General features: G+C 38.7%; 1 protein-coding gene and 1 pseudogene across 1 annotated transcript in view; one reads left to right on the top strand and one right to left on the bottom strand.

Annotated features, from left to right (window-relative positions):
* Positions 1-13125, bottom strand: part of SETD2 (SET domain containing 2, histone lysine methyltransferase) — a 98072-nt gene that overhangs the window by 75047 nt on the left and 9900 nt on the right. Inside the window, exons 3-8 of the mRNA XM_027038561.2 lie at positions 11811-11942; positions 8341-8469; positions 5961-6084; positions 4920-4997; positions 2881-2978; positions 229-355 (exon numbers count right to left, since the gene is read on the bottom strand). Of these exons, the coding sequence (XP_026894362.2) occupies positions 229-355; positions 2881-2978; positions 4920-4997; positions 5961-6084; positions 8341-8469; positions 11811-11942 (688 nt within the window). The remainder of the gene's footprint in view (positions 1-228; positions 356-2880; positions 2979-4919; positions 4998-5960; positions 6085-8340; positions 8470-11810; positions 11943-13125) is intronic.
* Positions 9001-10278, top strand: LOC106969104 (phosphatidylinositol N-acetylglucosaminyltransferase subunit C-like; annotated as a pseudogene).

The following is a 13125-nucleotide window of genomic DNA, read 5'->3' as shown; positions in this document are numbered from 1 at the left end:
TCCCTCTCTCTCTGCCCCTCTCATGCTTGTACTTGCTCGCACTCTCTCTCTCTCAAAAATAAACATTAAAAAAAAAAAAAAAGCAACCATACTTCTTTCTCTAATGGTCTCCTCTGATTCTGAATTTCTCTGTTGTTTGGCTTTTCAAATTTTAATCAGAAAAGCTACCTCCCTCCTTTAAAGGTATATGGTAAAAGTTGAAAAAATAGGGATGAAAGAAACACTTACTGAATCCTTCTTACGAGATCGTTCCTTCTTCATTTTTCCTCCTGCTGCTCTGATACTGACTCTATTCTCTCCTCCCAGGTAACCTCGGCAATTAGCTGACCCACAGAAACATTTCTGAGCTTCTTTTCTGTTCAAGGAACATAGGAAAGATGTCAGTTACGTGAAAGTACACCACATAAAAATGTCAACAACCTAACAATCACATACAAGAAAGAAGTCAATTCAGCCTAAAAACAATTATTTTAAAAGACTCCAACAAACCTAATACCATGTAATGGAAATGCCTGAAAACTGCTCTTAAAAAAATATTCTTTTTCTAATCCTCCTTTATTAGCTAGACAAAATTAGCCAGGAAGTTAACGAGTAATTTCTCCATTTTATGAGTACCTACTCATGTATAAAAATTAAGGATTTTTATACTTATATGTGCATAAAGAGATATATAAAGGTAGACATGTGTAAAATGTATAAAAATAAGAGATCATATATATATTGAGCTAAGAATAAAACTGCTTAAATAGTTCAACATCTCTCATATGTAAATATTTAACTGGCACCAAGAACAACAAATATATTCTTACAAATAGATGTACACAGATACGAAATTCAGTATGTACAGGATACTTAAAAGGAAACACATGATTATTAAAAGTTATCACCACTTAAGGATGAGACTCTAATAAGAAATTTAGTAATAAGTAAATATAACCGTGGAGTTCAGGAAAAGTGGTAGAAACAACACAGGCCTAACTCTACAGGCCTGGGTACAAACCACCATGGCCATTTATTTATTCTACGATCACAACTACCTGAGAAAAGCAAGAAGAACTATACCAAAAGGAAACTGATAGATTTAATTTATGATGGTAGCAATCAAAGGCATAAAAATAAATTATTCAATAAATAGAGCAGGGAATCACAAACAGCACCTGCAGTTTTCCTTCCTTCAAATAGGACAGTGCAAAAGTAAGAGGGAGAAAGCATGGAGCTGTACACAGAACCTGGTCTGCACTCATCCCCGGAACGCTAGGTCACTGCCTTGATGCATTAGTTCACGAGGTTACGCAACACGGTGATACCGTTACTACTTCATTCATTAGCACAAAAGAACCTCCAAAAGAAGAACTTCCTCTCATCAACTATTTGGTTTAACCTGAAGTAGAATTCACTTGGGGAAAGCAGGATAAGTGTTTGATTTTTTTTCCCCCTTTTCTGACTTTTAAGCTACTTTATAAAAATCATGAATTGGTTCCCTTCTATTATGACTAATGCAGTTTTATTTTTAAAGTATCATTAAATCTCATGGTTTTTACATCATACGTTTCAAACCACTGCAGTTATTATCCTTTCAATGCTTAAGTGTTAATGAAAACTCTCCCACTGTTGTTGTTTTTTGTTAATGTTTACTTATTTTTGAGAGAGAAACAGCACGAGCAGGGAAGGGGAAGAGAGAGAAGGGGACAGAGGATTCAAAGCAGGCTCAACGCTGACAGCAGGGAGCCCCTTGTGGGGCTCGAACTCACAAACCACAAGATCGTGACCTGAGCCAAAGTCAACCGACTGAGCCACCCAGGCACCCTTCTCCCACTGTTTTTTTTTTCCATGTTTTTTTTTTTTGGGGGGGGGGGACAGAGAGAGACAGAGCATGAATGGGGGAGGGGCAGAGAGAGAGGGAGACACAGAATCGGAAACAGGCTCCAGGCTCTGAGCCATCAGCCCAGAGCCTGACACAGGGCTCGAACTCACGGACCGCGAGATCATGACCTGGCTGAAGTCGGACGCCTAACCGACTGCGCCACCCAGGCGCCCCCTTCTCCCACTGTTTTGAGAGCCTATTAAAGCTAGCTCCTGGGACCCTTTGACAAGAATCTCCTAATCTTTCATAACTGGTTTTCTGGTATGACAAAATAAACCAAAATCCCCTTGTCTAATTCCTGTCTTAACTTGAAATCAGACACTTCTCCAAAGAACCCTGTTCCTTTTAGTGGGATTCTGTGAAACCACAATATAGATGCTAGGGGTATTCACTGTTATTGTATCAGTTATTATTTTGGTTCAAAAGAACGTAAATTATTTTTCATAGTACAATGTGGTGCAGATGAGAAAAAATTAGTCATGAGTTGATAACTGACAGATAAATACACACTTATACACACACTGTAGACATTTCCAAAATTTAAAGGGTTTTCTAATTACTTAAGAAACATAAATATATAAATAAGACAGCATGAAGTTCAGAAGAAAATTATGTAGTTCCTGTACAAATCCTTTAATGGCTGGAAATGTCACAGTAGGAAAAAACACAGAAAACTGAAAAAGTAAAGAACTGGTGGTACATATAACTTTTTTTTTTTTTAACCTTTATTCATTTTTGAGACAGAGCGTGAGTGGGGGAGGGGCAGAGAGAGAGAGGGAGACACAGAATCCGAAGCAGACTCTAGGCTCTGAGCTGTCAGCACAGAGCCCGGTGTGGGCTCAAACTCACAAACTGCGAGATCGTGACCTGAGCCGAAGTCAGATGCTTAACCAACTGAGCCACCCAGGCATCCCCATATAACTTCTTAGTAATTCATATCAAAGTTTTATATCTCTGTATCTGAACAGTCCATTTCCCCACCAGAAGCAGCGAAACAGAATAAAAACAATACTCACCCGTATCTTTGGAACTGATAGTCAAATGTTAACTCCGAGCCTGAAGGAACTAATTTGGTGGTAAAAAACCCGACCCTCAGTTGTCCGTTCACAGTCCACTGAGAAGTTGTTTTTAAAAGAAAAGAAATTTGTAACCGATTAATCTGTGTGTTTTTCTTTAAAGATCATTTGCCTTAATAATGCATGAGCCTCTTTTGACAATTAAGAAGACTTTACCAAATAGCAAATAGGAAACTTTTTTCTTGAAGTAAACTACCGTATTTAAGTGTTAATCTTATTTAATAAACTACCAGGTTGAGTATCACCTATAATTTGTCTCTAATAAAAGTAACTGCTACTTATACCTGTCTTAATACACATTTCCACACAGTAAATATTCACTTGTACTAAAAATAAGCAGATAGAGAATGCTTGGTGTCATTGACTGTTACTGGCAAATTCATATTATTATGTTAAAAGTAACTATATTCCAAGATAAGGTGAGGCATGGAACCAGGGAAAGAATGATGCCAAATGTTTAATTTCATAAAGCAATGGTCCTATGACTGAGTATAGGGAAAGGGAAAGAAAGCATGACAACAACTGCATAAAACTCAAGAATTAAAATGGGAGTAAATACACAGGGGTTAGAACTTGTGGTTCCAGAACATGTAAGACGTAACTCGACTGCAGAGCTCCTGTTCAGATCTTTTGAGCACATTACTGATGAAAATCCCCAGACTTAAAGAGATGAAGGGACACAGTACAAGTGGAAATCTCACAGCTAGACACATGGCCACCAGATGCAGACAAAACTAGAACAGAACTTACATAAAGTGATCATGGAGTGTGTTCCCCTATTCGTTATATGGCTTGGCTCCCAGAAGAGCCGTATCTAAGATCTATTAGTATACAGGTCAAAAGGACAAAAAAAAATATCCAGGAGTTGAAAGCACGATTTTATTAATTAATTAATTAATTATTATTGTTTTTAACGTTTACTTATTTTTTGAGACAGAAAGAGACAAGAGCATGAACGGGGGAGGGTCAGAGAGAGAGGGAGACACAGAATCTCAAACAGGCTCCAGGCTCTGAGCTGTCAGCACAGAGCCCGACGCGGGGCTCGAACTCACAGACCGCGAGATCATGACCTGAGCCGAAGTCGGCCGCTTAACCGACTGAGTCACCCAGGCGCCCCAAAAGCACTATTATAATATGAGAGGGAACCATTGATACTACTTTTCTAGGGTGTGGGTCCATAGCTTTCTTAGCCTAAGAAAGAACCAATGTTCTAACGTTTGTGTGTGTGTGTATTTTTTTTTTAATCTAAGATCAAAACACAAATTAGAGAGAATACTAAAATTATCTCAAAATGTTTTACCAAATTCAATAAATGAATTTATCAAGCATCAACTATGTGCCAGGCACAGGGACAAAGAGAGGAGCATGACCCGGAGTCTGGCCTTGTTGAGGAGAAGCAGTGTCACTCCATGTACATGATATATGATCTCTCTTATCTGTGGCCATTCAGCCCCCCCTTACATTATTAAAGCAGCCAAATTTGGCACCTGGATTAAGAGCTGATAAAAATCTGAATAGTACACACTGGACTTCATCAGAATTCAATTTTAGTTTTGTATTTTGGCACCTTTGAAATAATAGTTAAAACTTATGGGCAAAGAGAGGTGACAATTAAGTGCAATGGGAGTTCCTGGATTGGATCCTAGTCCAGAAAAATGACAGATGGCAAAATATGAATAAAGACTTTAGATTAGTTAATAGTTAACAGTATTTCCTGGATTGGATAACTGTATGATGGCTATTTACAATGTGAACCTTTGAGGAAGCTAGGTGAAGGATGATATATGGAACTCTGTACTGTTTCTGCACTATTATTTTATAAATCTGAACTTAATTCAAAATAAGATTTTTAACAATAGGAAAAAACAATTAAAATGATTTAAAAATAAAATCCATGGGAAGCCTTGATATGGATTCTAAAATTAATACAACATCAATCTTGAACAAAGATCCAAACTTCTAAATCTACCTCAACTTACTTTTTGAGTCTCACAGTTTGGTTCACAGCTGTGATTCATGAAACGAGAGCAGTTTCCTTTCTGAGTGGCATCTATTATCTAGGGAAAAGGATCATTTAAGAGATAAAAATGAGACCTAAAATATACATATATTTTGCAAAGGAAAGGCATTAGGCAAATGTAAGATCTGCATGCCCAACCCCGCCTCCTCTTTCACATACAGACACATCCAAGTGACAAATATCTAACTACTTCCTCTGGGACATCTGCTAACTATAAACATCTTACAGGCAAAACGATCTCCATATCTATCAATGTCTCTTCCATTTACTTTTAGCTACTTCTAACATCCTCTTATATTCCAATCTCACTTCATGTGTATAAAACTCCATTTTAAAGTGCATGTTACATCACAGTGCAGGATCTCTCCAACTTGAATGTGTATCTGAATTCCCTGGAAAGCATGTTAAAACTCCTGCTGGACCCACCACCAGAGTTATTAGATTCAGCAAGTCTGGGGTAGGATCTAGAAATAGGTTTTCCAGGACTGAATGTAGAGACAGATATAAGAATCTAGCTAAAATTTATCACACCAGACATTAAAGAGATTTGTAAAAATGTAAAACAGTTGCACTCCTCACTAAAACAAAAATATTTTGAAAATTATTTTCATAAAAACATGTTATTTATGTCAACATATAATTGACTTGTTACTTTAAAGTGGTTTAACAAATATTTTTCAGTTTTTCAGCTTTAATTTTTATGTAAGTATTGACAAATATAACCCACATTAAAAAAACTCTTCTAGGGGTATCAGTAATTTTTAAGAGTTGTAATATGAAGCTCATAGGTTTACATTTACATGTATATGTAAACATCTCCCTCTCCCTTTTTGTAAACAAAAACATCTCCCTCTCCTTTTTGTAAAGAAAAGCTATATATACTATTCTGTCCCTCTTTTTTGTCACTTAATTTATTTTCAAGATCAGTCTGTATCAGTGACCCTTCCAAACTCAACAATTTCCAGATCTGTTTCAAAGCAAATACATTTGTGCCGCTCACCTCATCATTCTTCAGGGCCATGAAATAGTAGTGGATGTTTTTGTTTCGTGCATACTCCTTTACCCGGGCTTTAAACTCTTTATGATCAAGTACCTCTCCACAATATTCCAGGACAAAGGTGTTCCTGGCAAAACAAAAGGGAAACAATAGCACTTCCTGCCTAGGAGCTGTATGGAAAACACATATATCTATGCAAAAAAATAGATTTAAGGAAATATTGAAAAGAATAAATACGGTCTTATACAAGATATAATTAAAATATATGTAAAGTACCTAACATCTAACTGAGGTTTTCTCCTTCCTAATACTTTTTTAAAAATGTTGATTCTGGGGCGCCTGGGTGGCACAGTCGGTTAAGCGTCCGACTTCAGCCAGGTCACGATCTCGCGGTCCGTGAGTTCCAGCCCCGTGTCAGGCTCTGGGCTGATGGCTCAGAGCCTGGAGCCTGTTTCCGATTCTGTGTCTCCCTCTCTCTCTGCCCCTCCCCCGTTCATGCTCTGTCTCTCTCTGTCCCAAAAGTAAATAAACGTTGAAAAAAAAAATTAAAAAAAAAATGTTGATTCCAAGATGCTTTTATGTTTATACATACTATCAAAATGTGTATCCTTGCTCTAACTAGACATTAAAACAAACACTCAAATCTGGATTACAATGCTATGAAAACAGTGATTCACAGCTGAGAAACAGCTCTGAAGAAATCAGGAGGCACTGAAATATTAGAGGCTTTATGTTCTAAGAAAAAAGATAATTTAAATACAGCAGCCCTTCTACTGCCTTTATTCAAAGACCTCTAATGATGTCAAAGGTCAAGCAGATCTTTTCTCCTGAGGCACGTGGATGGCTCAGTTGGTTAAGCATCCAACTCTTGATTTCAGCCCAAGTCACGATCTCACAGGTTTGTGAGTTCAAGCCCAACATCAGGTTCCACACTGGCAGTGCAGAGCCTGCTTGGGATTCTGTTCTCTCCCCTTCTCTCTGCTCGTTCTCGCTCTTAAATAAACTTAAAAAAATTTATAAACCCATCTTTTCTCTGACTGCATTCTCTGTGAGTTTTTTCTAGCATTTATCAGTAATTATGATTAATCTCTCTCCTTGGCTTCTTTCAAGTTACCTTCCACCCCTGACCAGTCTTTCCTCAGTTATTTAGTATCTTCAGTAGAGAAGAAACAGGTACAATATACAGAGAGAATGTCATGATATTTAACACTAACTAGCAGATTTGTTCCAAAGAACTCCTCATCCTATGTATATCGGACAATGTCCCTGTTCAACGGGAATGAATACTCTATTCGTGAACATCTACATAGTTTCGAACTAAAAATTTATGAAACCAGCACTACCATTAGCATATGGAAATTAAAGGAGTAGGAAAATATGGGAAACCTGAAAATATCCAGTCTAGGGTATTTTACCAAAGCAGGGTTCTTCGTGAGGAGCTTAAGAAAGCTTTAAGAAACAGTTTTATTTTCTTCCTTTACTCCTTTTACATATTTAAAAGACTTTTTCAATCATAAACACATGTAATCTGTACATATTTAAAGAAAAAGGTACTCATCTTTCATGATACTTAAATATGCTTTCCATAAAAAACTTACTGTTTAAAGGAAACACTAAATATGGTAGAAAATAAAGTGAACCTTTTATTGCATTATGTACAAAAAAGTTACAGGAATTAGGTAGAAAGCAACATTTACTCATTCAATAAATGTTTATTAATTGTTTTTAATCCCTACCTCAATCATCTCAGATACTCTCTTACCCTCTTACTCCAAGGTTTATCTATTTAATTATTATTATTTTTTAATTTTAGAGAGAGAGAAAAAGAGAGCACAAGGAGGGGAGAGGAAGAGAAAGAGAGAGACTCCCAACCAGGCTCCACACTCAGTACAGAGCCCAATACAGGGCTCAATCCCACAACGCTGGGATCATGACCTGAGCCAAAATCAAGAGTCAGACAATCAACTGAGCCACCCAGGCACCCCCTCTCCAACTCAGTTTTATATAAACTAACTAATCAATTCTGTCCCAAATCCTTACAGTTTCATAGTGATTCTGGGGGTCTACAGCAAACACTGGTAACTGCTTGGAATTAAAGGAAAAGTAACTGTCATACAAAGAAGGACCCATCTGGTCCATATGTCACAAATGACAAAATGCTCTTCATATACAGAGACAGAGGAGTTTTTTTTGTTTTCTTTTTTTAATTTCCTAAAAGAAATGGGAAAAAAAATTTTTTTAAACTAGTTACCAGGTGGTCATTCTACACAATAAACATTATTAAACTTCAGTATAATAGACACGTTATTTTCCTTCCTACAAAGTAGCTAACCAACTTCAACAACACAAAAAGGAAATGAAAGATGATTACAACGTAACTTACGAAGGAAGGTCTTTCGCAGCTCTCAAGCCCCAGCCTTTCTTTTCTGTGAGTATGACTTCCACATCTGCATGCTGTTTTCTCTGAAACCGTCTATTGGAACAATAATCCCCATTCGGACACCGAGAAGAACTGAAATGAGAAACAGAGAAAATCAATTCTTCAAAGCAGAATCTCTAATGACAATTAGGATGTGGATTAACAAACAAACAAACAAAAAAACGAGATACCACAGAGCTTGCCCATGTGCAGAAATAGGAAACAAGGCCCACCTGGAAAGGAGACTAAAACAGCTGAGGATGACTGATAAGAAAGGTGGATTGCTGGAAGATGGAAAGGCAGGTTGTTGATATACGATGAAGAGCTCTGCATACCAGGCTAAATGTGAACCTAATCCTGACAACTACTAGAAGTTTAAGTGTGAGAAACATGAGAAGAAAGATATCCTATACTTCCTATCTCTTTAGCAAGGCTGGCAGGAAAGTCAGAAGAACGCAGAGACCAGAGCTACACTGTCAACTTAGGAGAATAGGGCTAAGTCTCACGTCTCCTCTTCTTACATGCGTAATGTCATCTCTACTTTCAATTTAGATAAAGGAATTGCCAAAAATGCTTTCTCTTTAATTTTCTGAGGTATAGGTTTTGTTCTCATAATACTTGAACATGAGCAAAACCAAAATCTGGGCCTTGAAAGAAAACAGTTCAGCAACCCCTGGCGCCCCGGATGGGGAAGGAGGCAGGCGGCCGCCCTTCCCGGCCACACAGCCTGAGGAACTGCGGGCAGGAACTTGGCCGTACTGTCCTGCCTCAGAGAACAAACTCATCTGTTGCAGGCCTAGCCTGGGTTGCTGCCTTTGAAAGCAAGGGAAGGTCGGTGCAGTATCAGCCACCACCCAGCATGGGATTTCCAGAGAGGTCTTATTTCAGAACTTTGTAAGGAACAAGAACCACGTGGACTTCTGCGAGGGAGACTGAGCTGGCCTGAGTTTGAGGGAGAGGGTAACGGGGACCCAGCCTGTAGCTGACACTAAGCAGGCCAAGTGGCAGGTCTTGTACGAGCGATAGCCATTTCCCGATAACCACGTGGACCGGCATTTCCTGGAAGAGCTCCGGAAAAACATCTACACCCGGAAATACCAGTACCGGGCTGTGGTCTTCGAGTCGAACGTGGTGATACAGCAGTGTGCAGTGTCTGTGTGTTTGTGGTCATCTGGTGGTATATGGATGAGGGCCTTCTGGCCCCCCAATGGCTCTCTGGGACTGGCCTGGCTTCTTCACTGATTGGCTATGTTTTGTTTGATCTCATTGACAGAGATGAAGGATGGAAGAAGAGGGGGCGGACCCGGTGGGCTGACTTGAAGAGTGCCCTGATTTTCATTACTTTCACCTACGGTTCTTCCCCAGTGCTGAAGACCCTGACGGAGTCTGTCAGCACTGACACCATCTATGCCATGTCAGTCTTCATGCTTTTAGGCTGCCTCATTTTCTTTGACTATGGTGCCAATGCTGCCATTGTATCCAGCACACTGTCCTTGAACATGGCCACCTTTGCTTCTGTCTGCCTTGCCTCATGCCTGCCCCGTTCCCTGCATGCCTTCATCATGCTGACTTTTGCCATCCAGATTTTTGCCCTGTGGCCCATGTTGCAGAAGAAACTGAAGGCATGTACTCCCTGTAGCTACATGGGTGTCACACTGCTTTTTGCATTTTCAGCCTTGGGAGGCCTGCTGTCCATTAGTGCTGTGGGAGCCATCCTCTTTGCCCTTCTGCTGGTTTCCATCTCTTGTCTCTGCCCTTTCTACCTCATTCGCCTGCAGCTTTTTAAAGAAAACATTCATGGGCCTTGGGATGAGGCTGAAATCAAAGAAGACTTGTCCAGGTTTCTCAGCTAAGTTAGGAACTTCCATTCGGTCTTAAGGGAAGTGGATAGACTAGCCTCCCGACTCATACAACATTCGAAGGCAGAATCCCATTCTGGAAGCAACATACTATTGTGGGTAGGGGAACAGAGATCAAAAGAAAAAGCTAACCAAGAGTGTGAGTGGTGAAGGTGCTTTTTCTTTCTGTTATTTTGTGGATGAAAAAGCTTTCTGGGACCCTCTTGAATTACTGCCTCATTACTGATGTAACAAATGAAGTGATGTGGTTTCTATTAAAAAAAAAACCAACACATCCAAAAAATAAAAAGAAAAAAAAAAAGAAAGAAAACCATTCATCAACACTGAAAACAAGGTATCTACACTATAAATCACCTTAATATTCTTTCCATGTTAAAAAATAAGGATACTGGGGCACCTGGATGGCTCAGTTGGTTAAGCGCCCAACTCCTGGGTTGGACTCAGATCATGATCTCACGGTTCGTGGCATTGAGCCCTGTGTCAGGCTCTACACACTGATAGCTCAGAGCCTGTTTGGGATTCTCTCTTTCCCTCTCTCTGCCCCTCCCCCGACTCGCATGCTCGCTCGCTCGCTCTCAAAACAAATAAACATTAAAAAAAATATTAAGGAAACAAATTTTTCATAAAATTGGTAAAAAATTTTAATCACACAATTTTCAGTGTAAAGATGTTTACCGTTTATAAGAAAAATGCAAAAGCAGGGGCACCTGGGTGGCTCAGTCAGTTAAGTGTCCAACTTTGGCTCAGGTCATGATCTCACAGGTCACGAGTTCAAGCCCCGCATCAGGCTCTGTGCTGACAGCTCAGAGCCTGGAACCTGCTCCGGATTCTGTGTCTCCCTCTCTCTCTGCCCCTCTCCTGTTCACTCTCTCTCTCTCTCTCTCTCTCAAAAATAAACATTCAAAAAATTTTTTTAAAAAAAGAAAAATACAGAAGCAAATATCTATCTTTGAAAATTAATAATTATGAGTTAACTATAAATAGACTATATAAAGCAGCCAAGGGAAAGATTTAGCTAAGTCTGCATGTGTAGCACTGAACAGGTCTCCAAAATTTATTTAATTAAGAGTGTATGAGAGTGTGTGAGAATGTGTGAGAACATGTGTGTTTGGGCCAAGGTGAGGGAATAAAACTCAAAAAAGTACATATAGAAAGATTTCATTTCTATACATAAAATGAGGAAATATTTTGGTATAGGCATAAAAATTATCTGAAAAGACTACAAACAGAGGGACTGAGGTTTGGAAGTGGAAGACATTTTACTTTATACCCTTTTGAAATGCTAGGGTTTTATCTTATTTGATAGTAAAAGCTAAAAAAGACCAACATTTGCCTCTCAGGACAAACATAAGAAACAAAAGGTTAAGGGCTACTTTACAGAGCACTTAAAATGTATACTATAATGAATAATGCAAGGGAAATTTGTCTCCTTATAAATGCTATTATACATTGGAGATTTTATTGCTTATAAATAATACTAGGTAAAAGAAGAAAGGTTAAATTTTATTCATTACTAATTAATATTTTGGGACATTTAACAGAATGAGCAAAATCAGAGCATTTCAATTTACTTACCATTCAATCATGAGGAGTCGATTAAGACAATCTTCCCCACATGCTATTTCACCTTGCGCTCTTTCATCTTTAGAAAGAGGTGCACACTCACACTGCATTCGCTTAATATCCCGATGTGATTTATTCTTCTTTCTATTAGATAAAATTTTATAAGAATTGGTTTAAGAAATCTCCTGGTAATGATACAATGTACACAATCAAATATGTGCTAAATCTCATTAGTTTCATATTTAATGATTCTGGTTAAGTTAAACATTCAAAAGGAAGAAAACATCTAATCACTAGCAATTGTGAAACTGAAAACACTAAGAATTATGTTACACAAACAAGAGGCAACCTGAGCCCTGGCAAGTGGGAAGATAAGAGTTCAAGTCTATCATTTTGGACTGAGCCCTCATTTCTCAGTCCAAGTCAATTAAACCTCAAATTCTGAGCAATTTCAAGGGTCAACTGTCCTACTGGGCTCAGGAAAAATAAAACACAGGAAACTCATGAGGATCAGAAAGTAACACAGCTGATGAAAGTGAAGTTTAAGAATGAGTCCTCCTGGGGGTACCTGGGTGGCTCAGTCAGTTAAGCGTCCAACTCTTTTTTTTTTTTTTTTTTTTAACATTTTACTTATTTTTGAGACAGAGAGAGAGACAGAGCATGAACAGGGGAGGGTCAGAGAAAGAGGGAGACACAGAATCTGAAACAGGCTCCAGGCTCTGAGCTGTCAGCACAGAGCCAGACGTGGGGCTCGAACCCACGGACCACGAGATCATGACCTGAGCCAAAGTCGGACACTTAACCGACTGAGCCACCCAGGCGCCCCTTAAGCATCCAACTCTTGATTTTGACTCAGGTTATGATCTCACAGTCATGAGATTGAGCCCCAATCAACACAGAGCCTGCTTGGGATTCTCTCTCTCTCCCTCTCTCTCTCCCCTCCCCTACTCTCTCACTCTCTCAAAGTAAACAAACAAAACATATAAGAATTAGTCCTCCTGGATGGACAAATAATGGTTGAGACACAGCAAAGAAAGAAAGGCAGAGGAAGAAAAGGAGTTGCTAAAAAAAATAAATTTAAAAATAGGTAATTTTTAATTAAGAGTTTAACTCAATCTTTCAGAGAGAATCTTTCAGTAACACTGTATTTCTAAAAATCTTGTTTAAAAGAAAACTGAATAAGAAAAGAATGAAGTATAATTTATAGAACTGTATTACAGAATAATCAGGTATTACAGAATAATCAGAGGACTAAACTTTCCCAACCGACTAACTGATTTGGGAGTAAAAGGGGAAACTGTTCAAAATGGGTTAGGTTCATAAATAC

Source organism: Acinonyx jubatus, chromosome A2 (genome assembly GCF_027475565.1).
Source record: "Acinonyx jubatus isolate Ajub_Pintada_27869175 chromosome A2, VMU_Ajub_asm_v1.0, whole genome shotgun sequence".
NCBI classification, from domain to species: domain Eukaryota; kingdom Metazoa; phylum Chordata; class Mammalia; order Carnivora; family Felidae; genus Acinonyx; species Acinonyx jubatus.
This window is presented reverse-complemented; position numbering and strand designations above follow the sequence as displayed.